We start from the raw sequence: 26,206 nt of genomic DNA on the forward strand, positions 1-26,206 counted from the left end.
GGAGGTGCCGGAACTGCATTGCCCTGCGTTCCCACTGAAAAAAGCCCTGCATACCGCACATACTAATAGTTGGGATAACTCAGGTTTTACTGACATACGACTTAGTGTGTTGCTTACTCCCATCAGTACAGGGCATCAGTTCAGGGCACAGTAACATTTCTTTATATAAATGTTGGAGAGCATGTAGATATGAATAATAGCTTAGTTGCACAATTTGACCATTGTACTATCCACATATCCTAGAAATTAATGACCATGCTTGGAAGCATGTCAATGTGAATCCGAAAAGCAAGATATACGAGTGTGTTGTTTGGGTTAACAAAAGTGTTTTTCAAGTGAATGTGAGGATTTCTTTGTTGAGAGACAAGTGTCAACATGAAAACATAACTCAGTTTAGTAGAATGAAAAGACAGAAGAGGTGAAGAAATATTGATCAATGGCACACAAGTTCAGAATTAATGAGCAGAGAGGGTAAAGTATCAGCAACTGAGAGAAGGATGGACAGCACTCATCTAAACATGCACCAAAGAGTTCTTAATGGTCAATAGGAAGGTTGATGAAAGCAGAGGTGAGACTATAGCCATCCTTCTTGTGATCTTCTGGGATGGAATCATCAATGTGTATTTGTACATTCACTTCAGTTATTATCCATGACTTAAGAGCCTGCAGGAAAGAGCCGTAATGATAACCAGAGTCATCACAACACTTCCTTTTACCCACACTGTAGTTATTTGTTTAATGGCACAACATCAGTTCTAAGGGTGATTCAGTTTAGCTTTTGCAACACATTTTTGGTAGTATTGTTGTGTTAGGGAGTTTAGCACTGATTTCATGTAACCTGTGCAACACACTCAGAGAAAATCTGACATGTGCTGCAGATTATAAAAAAAAGTCCTATTTTGTGACATATTTCAAATATATTGCTATGGCTATGCCAGATTCATTAAGAAATATCACCACTTCATAGTTAAGGAAACTGTTGATAAATAATTTGTGAAAATTGTTGTTGTAATAATTTTTGGCTATTCTGGCACATCATTGTGACAAATTCATATAATTTTTATCTGATGAATGCCCATGTTTCTGACAGATACATGAATACTGTATGTCGCATTCGCCAACACTTCTAAAGAGTGTCTATGCTACTTTATGAATTCCATAAATTGTCTTCTGTATTCACTAACCTGTATTTACTGTGTTAATGTTTACTGTATTCACTTGCTGGTAAAAATTGCCAATTTGGTTATCACAAGAAGGGTGTCGGCCCTTTAACCATTTTGCTGCCAGAGCCGTTTTAGAATTTTTTTTTTGCACATGTGTTAACATGCACATTTTAAAAAAGAATAGTTAAAACCCCAAACATTATTGATTTTCTGAAAGTAGAGACCCTAGAAAATAAAATGGGAATAGTTGCAGTTCTTTATGTCACATGATATTAGAGCAATGGCTTATCAAACCCCTATTTTCTTAGAAAAAATACATTACATTTAATTTTAGTGAACTTAAATGTAATATTGTATCCAATTTTTTGGTAAAAATAAAATATGAGGTGGCTTCTAGTAAACAGATACCAAACATATCAAAGCTTAAAATTGTGCACACTCATGAAACAACACCAAGCTTCAATACCCAACATTTCCTTACATAAAAATACATAAAAAGCCTTTTACACAAGATCATCCAATCATGTGCAAGCAATAATGCTGTTTTTTTTTTTTTTTTTTTTCCTTGCAAACAATTGGGTATTCTTTGCAAAGTGAAGCTCCATCTAATTTACTAAGCTCTGGAGCAACTGCACTTGAAGAGTACAACTGCACAGTCTATTTGTCTTCAGTAAATCAACCCCAGTGTGTCAAGAAAGCTCCCCATTTAGCTCTGTTCAGACCAACACCTGTTTACTGAGCAATAGTTTCATTCCTAGCCCAAGGCTCCAGTCCATGTTAATTCCCATGCTTCTGAATTCCTTCCTGTTTCTTTGGTTACTGACTTTGGCTTGTATTTTGACTATGCTTGTTCTCTGCCCAGCCTGACCCTTGGTCTGTTCCCCTTTTGTGAAATTGCCTGTTGACTTCATACCCTGTTCTGTTTTTTCTCTGCTTAGCTGCCACCTGCACAGGTGTGTCCCAGGGTGTAACCTGGTATACACACTCCAAATGTACAGAAAACATAGAGGATTTACTATGAAGTTTGGCCATGGTCCAAATCATTTGCAAGATAGAAAAGTTCCCATATTATTTTAATCTGTGCAATTAGTTGTTTGCCCGGAGAGCAGCTTTAGTACTGATTGTTACCAACTTACTAGATAGATAGATTAAAACTGTTATGTGTTTCTATATTTTCTAGCATACATTGCTGTAACTGCTAAGAAGTTTGCTAAAAATATATTTGCACTCTATCCACTTATTATAAAGAATACAAGAAAAAAGATCAATGCTGAAAAAATATATACATATAATGCAGCTGGGTTTCTTTTAATGAAAAAAAAAAAGTTTTAATCCACTTGTATATTTATTCAGCTTTTTGGTCTTTTTTTCCTAATCGTAATCGTGTTTGGTTTAAGTTGTAAAGCTTTTCTTCTCTTCTATTATGTAAAGCAAAAAACAACTGGAGCAGCTGCTGCTCACATTCTCTGCTGTTTGCATTTGGATGACTTGTTTTGTCAGCCAGCTTTCTTCTGTTTTTCCTTCTTATAATATAAATGTATTTGGCATTTTCAGAGTGTTACTATGGCAATGGCATCACCTATAGAGGCACAATATCTAGAACACGATCCAGACTGCAGTGTACCATGTGGGAGAAGAATATGGGCGATGTACGAAGGTATGTGCAGAGATCGTATTACTAAAACAACACTATTATATTAATGTTTTCTGGAAGCCACAAATTACCTGCAGTACCTAATGCCATAATTTGGTTTGGCCACCTATCCATTTAGTTATAGTGTCAAGTACACTATAGCCCTATTTTATTATGCATTCAGGTTGATTTACTAAAGGAGTAGAGTATGTTCACTTTACAGTGTGAATTTTCATTTTGCATGGGAGTTTTCACTTAGTTTAGTGAATGTGTTGAAAATTCACTTTGCAAAGAATATACCATAACATGCAAAGACAATAAAAATAAATGAAAAAAAGTTGCATTTATGCTTGCAAATGATGGGATGATTGAAGCCAGGAGAGCTTCATTTCATTTAATAAACTAAGCAGGTAATCAGTTTCCTAAGGAAACGGTCTTTACTCCTTTTGTAAATCAGTCCTATAGGGTTTAAACCCTTTCTTCAAGAATTGCCACAGAAATATCCTCATAGAAAAAGTAATTCAAATGGCGAGATAGGTAATCTTTTTGGGGCTTCAATATGGATTTATGTTAGATTGTGTAATTTGTATTAAAATTTCACAATATTTTTCGCACATACAACTTGTGTTATAAAGGCACCATACTAAAAAAAAAAAAAAAAATCACACCCAAAAATTAGTATTCACAAAGACTTAACCCCATGCCTTAAAGCAGAACTTCACTCAAAAGGGGAAGTTCCACTTGTTTGCATCCTTCCCCCTCCACTGCCACATTTGGCACTTTTTGGGGGTAGAAGGAGAGCGGATATCTGTCAAAACCAGGTACTTGATCCCACTTCTGGTCAGATGTGCCACAGAAATCTGAGCCTGAAGCCTTCTAGGACAAATCACAGGTCCCAGAAGACTGCAGGACCATTCACAGAGCACAGCATGGCTCACACATCTGCAGTAGAAAACTGACTGTGAAGCTGAAAGGTTTCACTATCGGTTTACCTTACTTAAGATACCGGTGTCAGTGCCTGCAACCAAAACCGATTGAAGAATAAGCTTGGGTGAGGATATCGCTGGATCCCTAAAATAAAAGTATGCAGCTACAGTGTGATGGGAGTCACTTTGGGCATGGGGGGGGGGGCTCGTGGAACCCAGCTTACCTTAGAGAGCTCTAGAGACCCATTTTCCAGCCCCCCAGACCCTCTTATGTGTAAGTCATCCTGTGTCTATTAGGGGCACAGGGTGACCGAGAACCCCAGTCGGGTCTGTCCTAACCAGACTCACCGTACAACCACACCAGACTCAGCATTTCCTTTTACCCCTGTTATTCGGGGTTCTATATTTGTGGTTTGTGTTGAAAGAATGAAGGGATTGTTTCACTTGGGACAATATTCATGAACAATATCCTTTAAAGAATATATGAAAGTAAGTAATTCCGCCTTTCAGACTGCTAGAATATTGTAGGAGTGTTTCATAGACCATTGATGGGGTAGGGGTTGCTATGTGTTTATTGTTAAGTGGCTGTATCTCGTTGTTCTATTGTTTCTGTCTGCCTTGGGAGAAACCTATTATGGGATGTATATGTCCATGTGGATTAGCTGCTAGAGGGGAGGCAAGATTTCTCATGCAACCCTTTCTAAAAGGCTGTCTGTGTGTCTCTTGTTACTGAATGTAGTTTACTTCACCCTGTGTCATTATGCAAAGAAGGGGAAATTGTCCCCTGAGTGTATATTTCTTTGTGCCTGTGTTTGAACAAACAGTCTTGTGTTTTGTGCTACCCTACACTGATGTCTCGACAAGTGAATGGGTGAGCTAAGGGATCTTGGATCAAGCTGGTACTGGACAGGGGAAGCTTATATGGCGGACATACTCCTCTTGAGTACGGGGGTCCATCACATACAATCTTTGTAGCTGCTGACTTTTAATTTTTTTTGGGGGGGGGGCCTGGAGCTCCTTTTTAACTTACCCCTAAAATAAACCCTTACCACAACCTAACCCATAAACCTAACTTGTAACCTCAAACCCCTACAATTAGCCCCTAACTCAACCACTAACACTCATGCTAAGTCTAAGGTGAAATTTAAAAAAAATCATGGCAACAAATGTATGATATAGCACACAATACTATTGGTACTCTGCAGAAAAGAAGCTTTCACTTAAAAAATATAATGTGATCGAAGCTTTAGTGTCTATGTACCTATGTACTATGTAATAATCATGCTGAACGACTTATACAATAAAAACGACTAGTACATTAAAAAATAATGATTTATGTCTTTTTATTTTAGGCATACATTCAAGGAGCCAGATATATCCATGCTCGAAAAAAATTACTGTCGCAATCCAGACAACGATGCCCATGGACCGTGGTGCTATACAGATAATCCCCTAATACCCTGGGACTATTGTCATATTTCTAGATGTAAGCTTTTATTCATTCTTTTGTTCCTAACAATCCATTGGCTAAGGGAAAACAATTGGGTGTTTTAGAGATTAAAAGTTTCAGAGATGCATAAACAGGCAAAAGATGCCTTAAAGAAAAAGTATGGCTAAAACAATTTTGGCCCTACTTCTATGGATCACAGGAGTGCACTTTGTTTTGCACTCCTGTGACCCATTTTCAGCCAACAGTGGGCTAAAGTCTGCTGTTTGCTGATGTCACTCAGCCAGTCCAGGCTCTTTGCAATCAGGATCCACTCAGATGCCTGCGCTGGCAGCTGGCACAACCTCTTAGCGAGCCTCTGGGAAACTGAGTCAGCTGCTCCTGGCCATCCACAGTCATGTGCTCCAGTGAGATCTCTGCAGACTGAATACTGAGAACTGAGCAATCAGTGGTCTTTGACCTTTAAATGCTTATCTATTGGTTTAAACCTGGCAGGGGACAGCTAGTAATGACCTATAAATTTGGGTGGCTTTAGCCATAAATACAGTATAAATTCATAAGAGAAATACAACAAAATGTATTTTTTTTACAGCAAAACATTTCTATAAATGTAATACTCAAGCTGAACATGCTGAATGAATGGAACAATATAATACAAAGTAAGGTGGAACTGCGGCTCTCTTAGTTGGCTGTAGAAGATAGTTTCACTTGGCACAATAAGCTCTAAACTCTGAATAAAAAAGCTTTCACAACACTCAGTAGAAGTAGACTGGTATGTTTCACAGAATGTGGAATAAAACATTAAAGTAAAAGAGGTAGGAGAGTTTAAAAAGCTTATGAAATTAATTCCAGATAAAGGGTGTTGCTATGTGAAAGAACACCATGTAAGCATCACATTGTTTCCACATAAAGCAAAAAAGCATTTTGCTGTATTTACAGATGATGTGCCAACACTTTACAACTGGAAAAACATATATGAGCAGCACAGTAGTGTAGTGGTTAGCACTTTCACCTAGCAGCAAAATGGTCGCTGGTTCAAATTCCAACCACAACACCATCTACCTGGAGTTTGCATGTTCTCCCTGTGCCTGTGTGGGTTTCCTCCAGGTATGCCAGTTTCCTCCCACACTCTAAAAGACATGCTGGTAGCTTAATTGGATCCTGTCTAAATTGGCCCTAGTATGTATGAAAGAGCGTTAGGGACCTTAGGTTGTAATCTCCTAGAGGGCACTGATGTGAATGTTCAATGTATATGTAAAGCACTGTGTAAATTGACAGCGCTATATAAGTACCTAAAATAAATAAATATGAGCATGTATAAACACTGAAAAGTTTAACCACTTGCCGACCGCCTAACGCAGATAGACGTCGGCAGAATGGCACGGGCAGGCAGAATCACGTACCTGTACGTGATCTGCCTCCCGCGGGCGGGGGGTCCGATCGGACCCCCCCCCCGGTGCCAGCGGCGGTCGGCATTTCACTGGGAGCATGGGAGGCCAGGGGGAGACCATCCGATCGTGGCCCCCCCCCTCGCGATCGCTCCCAGCCAATCGGAATCCTCCCCTGCCTGTGTGTAGTTTCACACAGGCAGAGGATGTGATGTCATCTCTCCTCGGCTTGGCAGTTTCCGTTCCAGCGCCGAGGAGAGAAGACATGTAAGTGCACAAAACACAAACACACACAGTAGAACATGCCAGGCACATAAAACACCCCCGACCCCCCCGATCACCCCCCGATCCCCCCCCAACCACCCCCCCTGTCACAAACTGACACCAAGCAGTATTTTTTTTTTTTTCTGATTACTGATTGGTGTCAGTTTGTGACAGTTACAGTGTTAGGGCAGTGAGTGGTAGCCCCCTTTAGGTCTAGGGTACCCCCCTAACCCCCCTAATAAAGTTTTAACCCCTTGATCACCCCCTGTCACCAGTGTCACTAAGCGATCATTTTTCTGATCGCTGTATTAGTGTCGCTGGTGATGCTAGTTAGGGAGGTAAATATTCAGGTTCGCCGTCAGCGTTTTATAGCGTCAGGGACCCCCATATACTATCTAATAAATGTTTTAACACCTTGATTGCCCCCTAGTTAACCCTTTCACCACTGATCACCGTATAACCTTTACGGGTGACGCTGGTTAGTTCGTTTATTTTTTATAGTGTCAGGGCACCCGCCGTTTATTACCGAATAAAGGTTTAGCCCCCTGATCGCTCGGCGGTGATATGCGTCGCCCCAGGCAGCGTCAGATTAGCGCCAGTACCGCTAACACCCACGCACGCAGCATACGCCTCCCTTAGTGGTATAGTATCTGTACGGATCAATATCTGATCCGATCAGATCTATACTAGCGTCCCCAGCAGTTTAGGGTTCCCACAAACGCAGTGTTAGCGGGATCAGCCCAGATACATAACTGCAGCGTTCGCAGAGTCAGACCTGATCCCTGCGATCGCTAACAGTTTTTTTTGTAGCGTTTTGGTGAACTGGCAAGCACCAGCGGCCTAGTACACCCCGGTCGTAGTCAAACCTGCACTGCAGTAACACTTGGTGACGTGGCGAGTCCCATAAGTGCAGTTCAAGCTGGTGAGGTGGCAAGCACAAGTAGTGTCCCGCTGCCACCAAAAAGACAAACACAGGCCCGTCGTGCCCATAATGCCCTTCCTGCTGCATTCGCCAATCCTAATTGGGAACCCACCACTTCTGCAGCGCCCGTACTTCCCCCATTCACATCCCCAACCAAATGCAGTCGGCTGCATGAGAGGCATTTTCTTTATGTCCTCCCGAGTACCCCTACCCAACGAACCCCCCCAAAAAAGATGTCGTGTCTGCAGCAAGCGCGGATATAGGCGTGACACCCGCTATTATTGTCTCTCCTGTCCTGACAATCCTGGTCTTTGCATTGGTGAATGTTTTGAACGCTACCATTCACTAGTTGAGTATTAGCGTAGGGTACAGCATTGCACAGACTAGGCACACTTTCACAGGGTCTCCCAAGATGCCATCGCATTTTGAGAGACCCGAACCTGGAAACGGTTACAGTTATAAAAGTTAGTTACAAAAAAAAGTGTAAAAAAAAAACACAAAAATATAAAATAAAAAATAATAGTTGTCGTTTTATTGTTCTCTCTCTCTCTATTCTCTCTATTGTTCTGCTCTTTTTTACTGTATTCTATTCTGCAATGTTTTATTGTTATTATGTTTTATCATGTTTGCTTTTCAGGTCTGCAATTTTTTATACTTTACCGTTTACTGTGCTTTATTGTTAACCATTTTTTTGTCTTCAGGTACGCCATTCACGACTTTGAGTGGTTATACCAGAATGATGCCTGCAGGTTTAGGTATCATCTTGGTATCATTCTTTTCAGCCAGCAGTCGGCTTTCATGTAAAAGCAATCCTAGCGGCTAATTAGCCTCTAGACTGCTTTTACAAGTAGTGGGAGGGAATGCCCCCCCCAACGTCTTCCGTGTTTTTCTCTGGCTCTCCTGTCTCAACAGGGAACCTGAGAATGCAGCCAGTGATTCAGCCAGCTGACCATAGAGCTGATCAGAGACCAGAGTGGCTCCAATCATCTCTATGGCCTAAGAAACCGGAAGCTATGAGCATTTTATGACTTAGATTTCGCCGGATGTAAACAGCGCCATTGGGAAATTGGGAAAGCATTTTATCACACCGATCTTGGTGTGGTCAGATGCTTTGAGGGCAGAGGAGAAATCTAGGGTCTAATAGACCCCAATTTTTTCAAAAAAGAGTACCTGTCACTACCTATTGCTATGATAGGGGATATTTACATTCCCTGAGATAACAATAAAAATGATTTAAAAAAAAAAAAATGAAAGGAACAGTTTTAAAATAAGATAAAAAAAATAATAATAATAAAGAAAAAAAAAAAAAAGCACCCCTGTCCCCCCTGCTCTCGCGCTAAGGCGAACGCAAGCGTTGGTCTGGCGTCAAGTGTAAACAGCAATTGCACCATGCATGTGAGGTATCACCGCGAATGTCAGATCGAGGGCAGTAATTTTAGCAGTAGACCTCCTCTGTAAATCTAAAGTGGTAACCTGTAAAGGCTTTTAAAGGCTTTTAAAATGTATTTAGTTTGTCGCCACTGCACGTTTGTGCGCAATTTTAAAGCATGTCATGTTTGGTATCCATGTACTCGGCCTAAGATCATCTTTTTTATTTCATCAAACATTCGGGCAATATAGTGTGTTTTAGTGCATTAAGATTTTAAAAAGTGTGTTTTTTCCCCAAAAAATGCGTTTGAAAAATCGCTGCGCAAATACTGTGTGAAAAAAAAAAATGAAACACCCACCATTTTAATCTGTAGGGCATTTGCTTTAAAAAAAATATAATGTTTGGGGGTTCAAAGTAATTTTCTTGCAAAAAAAAATTATTTTTTTATGTAATCAAAAAGTGTCAGAAAGGGCTTTGTCTTCAAGTGGTTAGAAGAGTGGGTGATGTGTGACATAAGCTTCTAAATGTTATGCATAAAATGCCAGGACAGTTCAAAACCCCCCCAAATGACCCCATTTTGGAAAGTAGACACCCCAAGCTATTTGCTGAGAGGCATGTCGAGTCCATGGAATATTTTATATTGTGACACAAGTTGCGGGAAAGAGACAATTTTTTATTTTTTTTATTTTTTTTTGCGCAAAGTTGTCACTAAATGATATATTGCTCAAACATGCCATGGGAATATGTGAAATTACGCCCCAAAATACATTCTGTTGCTTCTCCTGAGTATGGGGATACCACATGTGTGAGACTTTTTGGGAGCCTAGCCGCGTACGGGACCCCGAAAACCAAGCACCGCCTTCAGGCTTTCTAAGGCCGTAAATTTTTGATTTCACTCTTCACTGCCTATCACAGTTTCGGAGGCCATGGAATGCCCAGGTCGCAAGAAACCCCCCAAATGACCCCATTTTGGAAAGTAGACACCCCAAGCTATTTGATGAGAGGTATAGTGAGTATTTTGCAGACCTCACTTTTTGTCACAAAGTTTTGAAAATTGAAAAAAGAAAAAAAAAAATGTTTTTTCTCGTCTTTCTTTATTTTCAAAAACAAATGAGATTCTAATGCCCACCTAACCTCCTGCCCCCAGGACCCTGTTCCTTCTCAAATACTACGGTCACCATCTGACTCTATCCTACACTCCTTAACTCATATCTTCAACCTCTTACTCTCTTTTGGCATCTTCCCCGACCCTCTAAAACATGTACTAGTCACTCCCATACCAAAAAAGGCCTCACTAGACCCCACCAATCTTAACAACCTAAGACCCATCTCTTTACTCCCTTTTGCCTCCAAACTCCTTGAACGTTTAGTCTACAACCGACTGAGCAACCACCTCATTAAGAATAACTTTCTTGATCCCCTTCAGTCTGGATTTCGCCCACAGCACTCCACAGAAACTGCCCTCCTGAAACTCACAAACGACTTACTAACAGCCAAAACCAATTGTCATTGTTCCGTACACTTACTCTTGGACCTTTCCTCTGCCTTTGATACAGTTGACCACCCCCTCCTCCTCAAAAAACTCAATTTGCTTGGTCTCCATGGCTGCACTCTCCGTTGGTTCGAATCTTACCTATCTCATTGCACCTTCAGTGTCACTTACAACTCCACTTCCTCCTCTTCAACACCTCTTACCGTTGGGGTCCCCCCAAGGTTCTGTCCTTGGACCTCTACTATTTTCAATCTACATGTCCTCCTTGGGTCAGCTGATAGCCTCCCATGGCTTCCACTACCACTTATATACTGATGACACCCAAATCTATTTCTCTGCCCCCCCCAGCTCACCCCATCAATCTCCTCACACATCACTGATTTACTAACTGACATAGCCTGGATGTCAAAACACTTCCCGTGCGCCCCCTATGGACGGGCCACCACTGATTGTGTCATGAAGTTTACTTGTTTTATGAAGTCTAAAAGAATTGTTATGAAGTATGTAAAACTGTGAATTTTATTTTAGGTGAAGGCGATACCACCCCAACAATGACAAATGTGGACAGTAAGTATTATTTATCTACCATAGGTTTCATTGTTCTCTTCACACACAAAAACTGCACAACCTGTAGAAAATATGCATGCATATGCTGGAACTTTATAATCATATTTGTATATTTCTATGTGTAATGTACTTAAAATAATGGCTTCACCTTTTGTTGGGGATGAAGTTGCATATTTAGATGGATTGGAGACAGTTCCAAAGCTCAGATGATCAGAGGGTTAGAAATGTTTTCATTGCTGTCTGTGTGCTAGCAACTAGAAATGTCTGCCTATAGTCATAGGGACTGAACGTATAGAATAATCTCCCTAAACAACATAGATTCCACCTAATCTGAAAAAATAAGGCTATAATTGTGTTTTAATATGTATATAGCATTTAAAATGTATACGTACTAGGGGATCTTTTTGTAAAAAAAACACATTTTATTTGTTATATTCTTTGATTTTAGATCCAGGATCTTGTGCCTCAACAAAACAGCTAAGGGTAGTAAATGGAAGTCCAGCACAAGGCAACGATGGATGGATAGTTAGTCTAAGACACAGGTAATTTCCAATATTTAGAGTGGAGGGTCATTCAAAATAGCTTTTAACTTGCATAGATACTCGCTGTAGAAATTAAATAAGTTATATTAACAAACAATGGTCTTGGGCATGTCTGCTTTTAGCATCTCGTGTATCTGAGGGTTATATTTTTTGATGCAGACATTATGAGGCGTATGATCTCCAATATAAAATGTATATCCAAAGGAGCTACTAATTGACATACAAATACCTCTTGTTTTTTTTTTTAATTCTTTAGAAACACATACTGCTCAGTTTTTCATGATGATGGTAACATATTATCTTTGCTATGTCATAAAAAGAGTTCAGACATCTGCAGCTTTTGAGTAATATAACTCAATGTAGCTGGCTTATTCTTGCATTCACCCTGCAGTGCAAGAAAATGTAATTTGTTTCAGATAGACCCTTAGATCTGATAATCTGCAACTATGGGGCTGTGATATCCATTCTGCATGGATGATATTCCTGGCAAAGTGAACTGAGAATTGTTAGGGCTGAGATTTTAAGTGATCACTCACAGGGACCACACAAAACCATGTTATTTTAGAATGGAATGACCCCCTTTAAAATGTTTTTTAAATAAAAGCATAACTCTTAATAACAAAATTAGTTTGAATAAAGAATGAAGAGCATTTAAATTATTCAAGCACAAGTGTTGCTAGGTGATATTTTAATCACAATACGTGTACACAATTTCACACAGTATGCAATCTCATTGTTCAAATACGACACATCCATTGTTGGTGACTTTTAGCAATGTAAGTACATACTGCTTTTTTAGAATAAACCAACATTATTATAACAACTCGTGGCACGTTCTGACATGTAAAATAGCAGGCTTGCCTCCCACTTTCTCATGCTTCTGCTCTTGCAGTCTTCGCCCTCCTCTGAGAATATTAAACAAATATATACCAGTCGTTGCAATAACGTTGGCTATATCTGTAGGCAGTGGCTGCGTTTTCAGAATCTTGGCAAGTGAGCCCACTGACTAATACATAGTTTGCTCTGAGCTATTAAAGATTAGAACAGGGCATAAGTGAATCAGATTTGCTTAGTTTAACCAGATGTTTGATCCACTGTCAAAAACAGACCTACAGGAAACAAAAAAAAAAAAGAAAGAAAAAAGAAAAAAAAAAAAACAAGAAAAAACAAACAAGCATTTATGTTATCCTGCTGTCTTTCCCTTGCAATAAAGATCAGCCGTAAATTAGTCTGGGATTTATCCAGTCAGGCTCTCTGAAGTTTTAAACATCTGTGTGATTTGGATTAACTGTGTAAAGCTAACCCCTTTCCTTTAATTGCTGCCCTTTTGGATTCTAGTACTGGAGCAAGAGTAACAAATCTCATGTTAGCCAGAGGTGAATTGAAACAAAATGCTTTTGTGCTCACATAACATTTATATTCTTGGATAGCATCCATGACATGTCACATAAATGATAACCTCCCCTACACTCCCATATTTTTACATGTCAGATATAAACTCTAGAGCAGGCAAGCCGTCTCCCTTCTTTGGTAAAAAAAATGGTTTAATATTTAACGTTCTATTTTTTCATCTTCTCATTCATTTTGTTTTGCAGGAACCAACATAAATGCGGAGGATCTCTTTTAAATGAGAAGTGGGTTTTAACAGCAAGTCAGTGTTTTCTTTCTAGGTTAGTGCTTTACAAAATTACTATTTATCCTTGTATTATATTGTTTCCATTAAAGTAGTGTTCCGCCCAAAAAAAAAAAAAAAATTAAAAGCCAGCAGCTACATATACTGCAGTTGCTGGCTTTTAACAATAGGACACTTACCTGTCCTGGAGTCCAGTGATGACGGCATCGCCATTGCGGCTTCATGCCGGGAAAACTACTGTGCATACGTGAGGCCCCGCTCCTCTCTCCTACTGGCCTGGCGATAGGGAGAGGAGGAGGGAGTCACGGGCTGTGGTGATGTCACGGGCCATGGCCCGGACTCCCGGAAGTGGGAACAGGATACCTGTCAAAGACAAATGAGCGGAAGTTCCACTTTTGGGTGGAACTCCGCTTTAAAGAGGAACTTCACCCTTGTTTAAAAATTAAAAGTCAGTAGCTACAACTACTTTAGCTGCTTTTAAGAAACAAACACTTACCAACCTATGAAGTCCAGCGCGGTCCTCCCTGCAGACCAATCTCCTGTCCAGTCTATGCTTCTGTTCTACTGTGCCACCATATTGGATTTGGGAGCTGCCTGTGACTTCCTGATGTCTCACAACCAGCTCCCCACTTTGCATCCACAGTAATAATGTGAGACTGTTCCTGCAGCCTCCTTTGACATATGACATGTCTCACGTGGTGGTGGGGGAAAGAGGCATCCCAAGTGGACATTATTCTTGTCTAGGCAAGGTACCTGTCAAAAAAAAAAAAAAAAAGGTAATTGCCCCCACTACACAAAAAAATCCCAAAACACTTCAAATGTGTTAGAAAGATGAGTGGTATGTTTACTTTTCAATTGCACTCCTGTATTCAACAATGTGCTTAAAGTGGAGCTCCACCCAAAAGGGGAAGTTCCGTTTGTTTGCACCCTCCACTGCCACATTTGGCCCTTTTGGGGTGGAGCGGGTACCTGGTTTTGACAGGTACCTGCTCCCACTTCCTGGTAAGATCGCTGCACAGTGATCTGCGTCATGTAGGCCCCCCCCCGCTGCCTTCTGGGACCTGTGTGTGTCGCAGAAGATGACAGGACCATTCAGAAAGCATAGCTCAACTCATGCATGCACAGTAGGAAACCAGCTGTGTAGCCTGAAGGCTTCACTGCCGGTTTCCCTTTTTTGCAATGCCAGCGCCTGCACCTGAAGCCAATGGACGCATCGGCCTGGGGTGCTGACATTGCTGGATCCCTGGGCAGGTGTCCTTATATTAAAAGTTAGCAGCTACAGTATTTGTAGCTGCTGACTTTTAATTTTTTTTACAGGAAACTGGAACTCCTCTTTAAGGACATCTAAATGCTTCTGCATTTCTCAGCACAAAGGCTGATTTACTAAATGAATTGAGAATGTTCACACAATAAATTGTGTGAATATTAACTTTACTTCAATTATCCAATCATGTGCAGATAAAATAAGTAAACAAGGATTTTCTTTCCACATGATTGGGTAATTGAAGTTAATGTTCACACATTTTATTGTCCTTTAGTAATTTAGTAGTAATTTAGATAATTGTATTATCCTTTAGTAAATCAGCCAAACAGCGTCTGAAAAAGTTCTGCGTGATGGATGCCAATATCAATACATATGGGCAGTTTTCCGGATCCTAATTACCCTTTAGGCATTACATTCAGCAACAGAAAATGATCCAGAGCTTAACAAAGCAGGAATACAAGATGCAGGAAAGAGAAACTGTCCTCACTAGGAGAGTGAAGTTGATTTACTGAATTAACATAAATGTTTTACATCACAAAGTGATTACCAGTAAATAAGGTAAACGTGTGTTTACTTTGAATGTCCAATTATGTGTGAAGATATTTTAAAAAAACAAGAATTTTGACAGGACATGATTGGCTGATAGAAGCGAACACAGCTTCTCTGCTTTTACTAAGCTCAATGAACAATTATTCACTTTACTTTTGAACATTTACTTTATTAAGTGAATAACTTCTAAATAGAACTGTGGGACTTTTCAGTTATTTTTGTACAATAAAGCTAATTGTTTTTTATAATTTATTGTGAGGTATATGTTCTCTTTGGCACCTGAAAAGTCCCACAGTTCTATATTTTCAATTTGTATACCTTATATATGACATGTGGTGCATTTTGGTCTCCCCTCTTCCCATTGTCTCTACCTTAAGTAGGTAATCAACACTACTGTTTTCTACAGTTCTCTCTTGAAGTATGGGTGCGGGCAGAGGAAGTCATGTAGAATAGATCAATGTTAACAATGGTTTGAATGTTGCATGTAACACTTTCATTAGCATGACATGAGGCCACCCTTGACAAACATAGAAGTACAAATGTGTGCTAAATGCCCCCTTTTGATGTTTGTCTCTATATAGACATGCATTTGCTTTTATGGAGGACTTTTTACATATGGGGCAGTATCATAAAAGCTTCAGAATGGCAAATTTGTTTAAATGTAAGGTCCTAGTTAAACTGCATCGTTTACATTTAATGGATTTATGAAATGCATTATTTACAGGGTGGTATTGTAACCTTTACTTGAAGAAATGTGGATTTTGACATTTTGAGATACTTCTGAAAATGTTAGCTGCCTGGCTTTTTCTGGCTACAATACTTTCAAAGTCACAGACTGAGAAAAGTATGCAGCTTCTAAAATAAAAACTCCAGATTTGTGTACTTGCTCCAGCTCAGTGAAGGTAATGCAGCCAATTGAATAGTATTACAGGCAGCCAGCTAATGTTCTATAAGGAAGTTCCCAAATGAAGCCTATATATTCCTCGCACCCTCTTCTTTTTTATATAACTATATTAAATAAGTTTCATTATTACTGGAGGAAAATAATGATGAGGTAATGTTCATATAGCTAAATATTCTACAATTGTTGTCTATATTATTACAAAATAGCTGAAATCTTATTGGCTGCCAGTGGGCAACACAGATCTAAAGTATCATTACAGAAATAAATACATTTTATTTCTCTATAGAAATGTTGACCTCAACGAATATGAAGCATGGCTGGGAGTCCAAAACATCTACAGGAGAACACAGGACCATAGACAAAGTTTCAGAATTTCACAGCTAGTTCATGGACCAATGGGATCAAACCTTGTTCTTTTAAAACTTTCCAGGTGAGTTATAGGAAATGTTTATAATTAATTATCACTTTTATTTCTAGACTGCTTTCACACTGATGTACTGCGGTTTACCCGCATTGTGGGTACAAAGCAGGGCACCTGCGGCTTTCCTGCGTTTTAGCTGCGCTTTGCCATACACTTCTATTATATCTTGCAGGTGTGATGCACTTTCTGAAAGCGCACCAAAACTCCTACATTCAGTGCACACGGGTAATAATAGCAGTCTATGGCTCAGTGCAGGTAACTTGCAGGTAAACTGTGCTGTGCCCGCAGATCAATTTGAAACCTTGATATATATATATATATATATATAATATTTTCATAAACTGACCTTTCATTTAATGATCCTTCATTTTCTGATCTCCAGGAATTGCCCTTTCTGTAAAAATCACTGTGTGCTGGCTGTAGTAATTTTGCTGTCCTAGGCGGAGTGCATTTGGTATCAAGCCACCTGGGACAGGAGCTGGCAGTATGGGGGAAGCATTGACTTATACAGGTCTGCTCCCTCCACAGCCACATGCTTCCTGTACCGCCTTCTCCATCTACAACACTGATGCTCTGGGATGGCAGGTCAGCAACCCACGACCTGAGCTTGCCAACCCACCATCCCAGAGCAGGAGGTTGCGGACCATATCAGAGGGCTCCATGGGCCACTGATTGGGCACCCCTGGTATACAGAATGGAGAAGCATAAAATGGTAACAATTTAAAAATATATATGTAAAAAACTTGTTGAGTCAGTGTTTTTCAAAGTGTTTTTCACATTTGTGCTGTCTTAGTTTGTTTTGCAGCAGTGCTAACCTATAACCTAACTAGCTTCATTAAATATCTTACATGCCTCACACCTGTTACACCCAGTGTAAGACATCCCAATGGTGCACCTCTGGTGGACCTTGTGGGCCTCATGTAACTGCCATTTCTGTAGTAATCTTTCATTTTATATTTAAAAAAAAAATCCAGGTTTGTGTGTGCTTATCCTGTGCCTGGTAAATAGAAAAAAATACTACTCACCATCTTCACACTCCAGTGCTTCTCTCTGTGACATTTTCTTGCATCTGGTCCTCTTTTACACTGAATGATTTACAGTGTCATTTAACCGGCTTCCTCTGAGCTTAGACCATCATATGCACATTTTCATGCATGCATTACCATACCAACCTGGACAACAACTGAGGGGGACAATTACTTAATGTGGGCTTTAAGCTAGCAATAGCAGAGAGTTCATCATTAGATGCTCACTAGGATAAAGGTGGTCTGTAGTTATTTCTACTACTTTGGAAGCTAAAGTTGGTACTATAGCTATTTAGCCAGACGCCGCAAGTTATTAATAATGCTATACCTTGTACAGTCCTGTTAAAAGATATAAATTGTTGTTTTTAAATGTGAAATCCATTGCTCATTTGTGAGTGGTAGTTCCCACTTTGTATAAACTCAGATCTTAGAAACTCGTTGGACTATTTGCAGAGTCAATTTATTTTCTTTAAGTGTTACAGCTTGGAGACAGATCATTAAAATGCAGCCATATTATGTCTAGGTGTAGGGAACATATGTTTTTCATAAAAGACATCCCAGTGAGCTGCTGTTCTTAAATGTACAAATGTAACCTCACTCACGATGTACCTTAATGGTGATGATTAGTACTGTATGCTGTTTCATCGGCTGCTAAGAATGTGACTTACCCATAGAAAGCATATTACTCAAACATTAAAAAAGGCTATAAAGTAGTACACAAATGTACGAAGAGGCAATTTTATAAAATCAAATTGTTAGAGTCTGTTTAAGTATTTGTGTTATACATTTTTAGGTATTTCACATCATATATTGAATACTTTACAACAATGTATAATTATGAATGCACATTCTCAATGGATTTAAAAAAAGCCTACAAGCTACAGTAACATAAGAGTGTCTGTTTTCAAAGATAAATATATTTCTTTAATTATGTTGTTTTATACAGGATAACTGAAAACTGATAACACATTGATCAAGAACAATTATGATGATAGTTCTTCAGATAGAAGAAGTTAGCTTATACGTTATATTTTTTTTCAAATAGCACAATGAATATGTGCTCTTTTTAAATACTGTATCTATTTGTGTGCAGCAGTATTTGAATAAAATTGAGTTTAACACAACGAGATGACTGAAGAAAGCACAGACTGACTTGTAAAGGTTCAAATAATAGCATCAGTAATAATCAAAGCACCTTGTCTCCATGTTGATGGGGACAAGAGCCTCTCCTCACAGCCTCTCCCCACAACCCTGGCCGGTGATTGTGGGGGTCTGTGGACAAGGGGCTTATCGGAATCTGGAAGCTCCCCTTAACAAGGGGGGCTCCAGATCCTGGCCCAACCGTATATGAATTATTATGGGGTACATTGTACCCTGACTCATTCACCAAAAAAAGTGTCAAAAATAAATAAAAACTCTCAGAGATTGTTTTTGTTTTTTTAATAAGGTAATTGTCAAAAACTGTCTCTGAGAGTTTTTATTTATTTTTGACACTTTTTTTGGTGAATGAGTCAGGGTACAATGTACCCCATAATAATTCACATACGGTTGGGCCAGGATCTGGAGCCCCCCTTGTTAAGGGGGGCTTCCAGATTCCGATAAGCCCCTTGTCCACAGACCCCCACAATCACCGGCCAGGGTTGTGGGGAGAGGCTGTGAGGAGAGGCTCTTGTCCCCATCAACATGGAGACAAGGTGCTTTGATTATTACTGATGCTATTATTTGAACCTTTACAAGTCAGTCTGTGCTTTCTTCAGTCATCTTGTTGTGTTAAACTCAATTTTATTCAAATACTGCTGCACACAAATAGATACAGTATTTAAAAAGAGCACATATTCATTGTGCTATTTGAAAAAAAATATAACGTATAAGCTAACTTCTTCTATCAGAGTCAGGGTACAATGCACCCCATAATAATTCACATAGGGTGTGAATAATTATGGGGTACATTGTAGATCCATCATCAAACACGACGCCCACTGCCACCACCAACCCAAAAAAAGAAAAATTCAATTCTCACCGAAGGCTCCCACTGTCTGCCTCCTCTGCCACCTGACAGTTCTTAACCACTTCAATACCAGGCACCTAGACACCTTCCTACCCAAGCCAATTTTCAGCTTTCAGCGCTGTCTCAATTTGAATGACAATTGCGTGGCCATACAACACTGTACCCAAACTAAATTTTTATCATTTTGTTCCCACAAATAGAGCTTTCTTTTGGTGATACTTGATCACCTCTGCGGTTTTTATTTTTTGCGTAACAAATACAAAAAGACCGAAAATTTTGAAAAAAAAACAAGTTTTTCTTTGTTTCTGTTAAAAATTTTTCTTCTTCAATAATGGGCACTGATATGGCTGCACTGATGGGCACTGATAAGGCGGCACTGATGGGCACCGATGAAGAGGCACTAATGAGGTGGCACTGATGAGGTGGCACTGACGGGCACTGATAGGTGGCACTGATAGGTGGCACTGATGGGCACTGAAAGGGGGCACTGGTATGCGGCACTGATGGGCACTCATAGGTGGCACTGATGGGCACTCGTAGGTGGCACTGATGGGTACTTATGGGTGGCACTGATGGGTACTTATGAGTGGCACTGATAGGTGACATGTATGGGCAATGATGGGCACTGATGGGCACTGATGGGTGGCACTGATGACACTGATTGGTGGCACTGATGACACTGATGGGTGGCATTGCTGGGCATCACTGATGTTACATGTTATATAATGGTGCCAGTCAGTGCCCATTTGTGGGCACTGATTGGCACAGATTGGGCATAATTTGCACATGTGGATGGCCATGGGGTACATACCTGGCCATCCACATGTTTCCCACTTCCCTGGTGGTCCTGGTGACTTCCCTGGTGGTCTAGTGTGGGCATCCGAGGGGGGGCTGCACTGATAAACAATGAGCGCAGACCCCCCCTATCAGGAGAGCCGCCGATCAGCTCTTCTCTACTCATGTCTGTCAGACGCGAGTGAGGAAAAGCCAATCAACGGCCTTTCCTGTTGACATCGTGATCAGCCGTGATTGGACACGGCTGATCACGTGGTAAAGAGCCTCCGTTGGAGGCTCTTTACCAAGATTAGTGTGGCGGTGTGTCAGACTGCCACACCGCACCACCGATCACCGCGATGCGCGCCCCCATGGGTGCGTGGTGGCTGTTATCCTGTAGGACGTCATATGACACCCAGTCAGGCAGGGTAACTGAACCACTTCAGTGACGGCCGGGCGGGAAGTGGTTAAATAGTTAAGGGGTGAGGCCACCCGGTGATGTCACCTGGTGGCACCGCCCCCTTGTGTTGTCACTGACCCAGCATGCACCAGTCAATGATGTCACAAGGGGCAGTGCCACCAGGTGATGTCGCCAGGCAGCCCCATATCTTAGCTATTTAAGAACTGCCAGGCAGTGGATCAGGCAGACAGCGGGAGCCTTCAGCACGAGTGGGTCTTTCTGTGCCCTGATTACAGTATAGCAATACAGCATCACCATACAGTGCCCACCATTGCCCACCAATGCCAGCAATCAGTGCCCACCAGTGGCAGCAATCAGTGCCTACAAGTGCCACAAATCAGTGCCCATTAGCGATGCCAATCAGTGCTGGCAATCAGTGCCGCCTATCAGTGCTGCCCATTCATGCCCATCACTGCTGTCGATCAATGTCCATCAGTGTCACCTATCAGTGCCACTCATCAATGCTGATCAGTGCCCATCAGTACCGCCTGTCCATGCCGCCTATCAGTGCCCATCAGTGCCGCCTATTAGTGCCCATCAGTGCCACCTAACAGTGCCCATCAGTGCCACCTATCAGTACTCATCAGTGCCACATATCAGTGCCACCTATCAGTGCCCATAAGTTCAATATATTAGTGCTTCCTCATCAGTGCCACCTCATCAGTGCCCATAAGTGCCACCTCATCAATGTCCACCAATTCAGCCTATCATTGCCCATCAGTGTCGCCTCATTAGTGCACATCAGTGAAGGTGAAAAATTACAAAATTTACTGACAGGAAAAAAGTAAAAAACATTTTTAAAAATATTTGGTCTTTTTCTTTTTGTAAAAAATAAAAAAACCAGCAGTGATTAAATACCACCAAAAGAAAACTCTATTTGTGTGAAGAAAATGATAAAAAATTTGTTTGGGTACAGTGTAGCATGACCGCTCAATTGTCATTCAAAGTGCGACAGTGCTGAAAGCTGAAAAATGGCTTGGGCAGGAAGGGGGTGTAAGTGCCCAGTAGGTAAGTGTACAATGTACCCCTACTAATTCACATAAGCGGGGACTGGGAACTGGAGCCCCCCCTGCCCACAACCTGCACAACCACTGACCAGGGTTGTAGGGAAGAGAGCCCTCCTGCCCTAAAGCACCCCCCCCATGTTGACGGCATTTGGCCTGGTATAATTCAGGTTGGGGGGTGCTTGTTCATCCTCCCTCTCCTGGCCTACCAGACTTCATGCTCGGATAATGGTCAGGTATGGATTCTGGAGGAAATCCACACCATTTTTTAAAATTTTGAAGTGGGGGTTCACCTCAAAATCCATACCAGAACTAAGGGGAATTTTAAAGCGCCATGCCAAAATTAAAAAAAGACGGCATGGGGTTTCCCTTATAGTCCCTAAAGGGCCTGGTATGGATTGGGAGGGACTCCCATGCTGTTTTTTTTTTCTGGATCAAACTCATGTTCAAAACTGATCAGATGTGCGATTAAGATGCATTACCATAGAAGGCAATGAGCCTGGATGTCGCATCTGAACTGCACCGCAGTGCTCAAAAAATGTGCAGGACTCTTTTTCAATTTGCAGCAAATCTGCAACATTCCATGTCCACCTGCACACTCAATGCTTACCTAGGTTAATTCTCCCACTATAGAGAAGGTCATTGAACTTTTATCCGATGCGCATCTAACTCCCTGCCCCCTAGACACCATAATCTTGCAAATAATACGGTCACCCTCTTGCTTTATCGTACACTCTGTAGCCTCCCTGGTGGTATGATTATGTCAGATTTTTGAATGTCAAAGCGGTACGTTGTTTTGCATAGAAATTTGGTGTTTTATGTTGTAGGCCTGTAATTCTTAGTAATAAAACACTTAAATCTGTCCAAACAAGAGTCTAGTAGACATTCCGGGTATCATAAAGTTTGAAACACAAAGTCATACATTCCAATATAATAAATAACTATAAATATTGATAAAAAAATAATAATAATATAATAATAATAAAGAATTTCCCCACAATTCTCTATCGCTCAATTCTGCAAGTGTTCTAATTTACCATTGCTGTTTTCTAACTGGTCTAAAACCGCTTTTGACGTAAAGGGACACTTTTTGGTTGCCATGGACAATCTCAAGTTTCCAGGCAGAAAGAACAGTATATATAATACAAAAGTGCAGGCAGGACACTGGACAAAGCACTAGGGACAAAAGGGATGTGAAATGATTTGATACAGTAATGTAATCTGTAAGATTACAGTGTACTGTATGTGTTGTTTTTTGTACTTTTTGATTTTGCCCCAGGGCTCTGCCCCCCATGCATCACGACGCTTGCAGGGAACAGTGTGTGCAACCTAAATATAAAGAGTGCAGTGGTCAGAGGTATGTCATATACAGCCAAGCATAAACAGTGCAGTGGTCAGGAGTATGAAATACTCAGTGGTTGATTTACTAAAACTGAACAATGCAAAGTCTGGTGCAGTTGTGCATGGTAGCCAAGTAGCTTCTAACTAACAGCTAGTTCAATTAAGCTTTGACAAAAAAAATCTAGTAGCTGATTGATTTCTATGCAGAGCTGCACCAGATTGTGCACTCTGCAGTTTTAGTAAATCAGCTTCACAGTATAGTGTATATAGCGCAGGGCATAGAAGTACATAACACACAGGATGCAGTGGGTAGGGTAGGTAATGCACAGGGGTCTGAATCACTCACACAAGAATCAGGGGAGCATAATGCACAGGTTGAAAAACAGAATACAACAGGTAAAGATCCAGTAAATATATTTTCCTAGTGCAGATCTCTCCTTTAGTACAAATCTACTACAAACAAATGGCATCCAGCCTTTTCAGCAAGAGGCACATGGAAGGGCAATACACATCAAAAACAAACTAAATTTCACAGCTCACCTACCAGCTAGCCTGCAACAAAACAAAATTAGCCCTGTCTAACAATTTATGTTAAACACAAGGAGTTTAGTCATACACATTTGTAATCATATATGTAAGCCTTAGTGGCCATTTCAAGGCACCCCAGTTTATTGCAGTCCTAACTATAATTTTGAAAGTCTCCCAAATTGGAGCATATATATAGCAGTTTAATAGATTAAGGGCAGGTGTGCCTGGAGGGAGCCCACCCCTCCTTAAAGGTATAGGGATGCACGGGACACATAAGGGCACAATGGCAGCTGAAGGTATCCTATGTTTACCCGCACCAGTTCACAAACTACAAACAAATGTCAACCACCCAAACCTACAACCAACGTTTGCAGCGAGGAACACATGGGCCTCATGTACACTGCTGCTGCTAAACGGACGTTTAGGAGCAGTTGGGCATTTTTTTCAACTGCTCCTGAACTCTCCTCTGTTATCTTATCAGTACATGTACACAGGGTTGTTTATAGTCGTTTCTAGGCAGTTGAGTTTAGAGGCATTTTTTGGAAAGCAAAAAAATTAGTTCAGACGCTGAGTTTAGAAGCATTTCAAGTGCCAAACACTTCTAAACATGGCTAAACTTGGTAACTCGCATTTAGCTTACAGGAGTTTTTCATTTTTGGCTATTTTGAAAACATTTTTTTTTCAAAATACACTTAACCCCTAGTGTTTAACCCCTTCCCTGCCAGTGTCATTTACATAGTAATCAGTGCATTTTTATAGCACTGATCGCTGTATAAATGTCACTGGTCCCAAAATAGTGTCAAAAGTGTCCAATGTGTTTGCCGCAATGTCGCAGTCACAATAAAAATCGCAGATTGCCGCCATTACTAATAAAAAAAAAATAATAAAAATGCCATAAATCTATCTCCTATTTTGTAGACGCTATAACTTTTGTGCAAACCAATCAATATACGCTTATTGCAAATTTTTTTTACCAAAAATATGTAGAAGAATACATATCGGCCTGAGAAATATTTTTTTTTAATATATTTTTGGGGGATATTTATTATAGCAAAAAGTAAAAAATATTGCTTTTTTTTCAAAGTTGACGCTCTTTTTTTGTTTATGAAAACTAAAAACCGCAGAGGTGATCAAATACCACCAAAAGAAAGCTCTATTTGTGGGGAAAAAAAGGATGTCTAAATTTGTTTGGGTGCAACGTCGCACGACCGCGCAATTGTCAGTTAAAGCGACCAGTGCCATATCGCAAAAAGTGCTCTGGTCAGGAAGGGGGTAAATTCTCAAGGGGCTGAAGTGGTTAAGCCTAAGGGCAACACACATCAAAAGCAAACACAATTTCCCAGCTCACTTACCAGCTAGCCTGCAACAAAACTAAATGAACCCATTCTAATATTTCATGTTAAAATCAAGGGGTTTAGTTGCACTGTTGGTTTGGGCTAGTTTTGTTTTGTTGCAGGGTAGCTGGTAAGTGAGCAGGGAAATTTTGTTTGTTTTTGATACACATCTCCTTATCCAGTTTATATCTCTTCCTAGTACATATGCCTCATCTAGTACAGATCTCCCCCAAATACAGATCTCCTCCATCCATGAAACCCACTCATCTGACCAGGCAAATCAGAGTGAGGGGAAGTACTCCTGCAGCTCAGTTATGTGTCTGGAGTCAGGAAAGATCTACGGCGAGCCTCCCCTATTCTGAATGAACTCTGAACTGACACTTTGCAGTTCATTTACTAAAACTGGAGAATGCAAATTCTGATGCAGCTGTGCATGGTAACCAATCAGTTTCTAACCTCAGCTTGTTCACGTAAACGTTGACAAAAAACTTGGAAGCTGATTGGTTTCTTTGCAAAGCTGCACCAGATTTTGCACTCTCCAGTTTTAATAAATCAACCCCATGATGTTTCTGAGGTCTAACAGGTGTCAGAAGTGGTGGCTGCAGTGCAGTTCATTAAGAGATCCAAAGCAAGTGTTTTAGGTGCTAGGTGCTAGCTGCTGTGCTGCGGACACTTGTGGATTTTGGACATCCCTATCTACAGTCGTGTTTATGGCTAAGCTCCAGCTGCCAATCTCTGCCCCATTAGAATTTCCCTATTGGTGTCTGAGGAAGTCTGACTAGGCAGGTGAATAGCAGTTGAAATGAACTGTCCTATAAAATGTATTTCAAGCATCTTTTTTCAAGCATAAATAATGAATATGAACACATGTTAGGTTATTTTAATTCCTAATGTCCTTTTTGTGGTGTGTGATTGATACGTGAATTGATACAGCTGTAATGCTATGCTTTGTTTTTTGCAATTAATAAAGTCAAATTATTATTTTTTCTATTGTATTTTTTTCTATTTACTCAGATCAGTTATTTTACTGTTGATCCATATATACAAAAGAGTAATTCACTTTATATTTTTCCTTAATAGATCTGCAGTGCTTAATGAATATGTAGCACAGATCAAACTGCCATATTACGGATGCACAATTCCAGAAAAAACAGAATGTGCTGTGTATGGATGGGGACATACAGGAAGTATGATACTTTATTTATGTTCTGAATTACAATAACAATTATATAATGTTCTTTAAAATCA

The 26,206-nt window shown here is 40.4% G+C and overlaps 1 protein-coding gene across 3 annotated transcripts in view; it reads left to right on the plus strand.

Annotated features, from left to right (window-relative positions):
• Positions 1-26,206, plus strand: part of HGF (hepatocyte growth factor) — a 192,195-nt gene that overhangs the window by 144,172 nt on the left and 21,817 nt on the right. For all 3 annotated transcript variants that reach the window (XM_073619566.1, XM_073619565.1, XM_073619567.1), the window contains exons 10-16: positions 2,718-2,820; positions 5,075-5,208; positions 11,133-11,171; positions 11,620-11,713; positions 13,309-13,383; positions 16,350-16,493; positions 26,039-26,145. In XM_073619566.1, the coding sequence (XP_073475667.1) occupies positions 2,718-2,820; positions 5,075-5,208; positions 11,133-11,171; positions 11,620-11,713; positions 13,309-13,383; positions 16,350-16,493; positions 26,039-26,145 (696 nt within the window). The remainder of the gene's footprint in view (positions 1-2,717; positions 2,821-5,074; positions 5,209-11,132; positions 11,172-11,619; positions 11,714-13,308; positions 13,384-16,349; positions 16,494-26,038; positions 26,146-26,206) is intronic.

Source organism: Aquarana catesbeiana, linkage group LG03, assembly GCF_042186555.1.
Source record: "Aquarana catesbeiana isolate 2022-GZ linkage group LG03, ASM4218655v1, whole genome shotgun sequence".
Taxonomy (NCBI): Eukaryota; Metazoa; Chordata; class Amphibia; order Anura; family Ranidae; genus Aquarana; species Aquarana catesbeiana.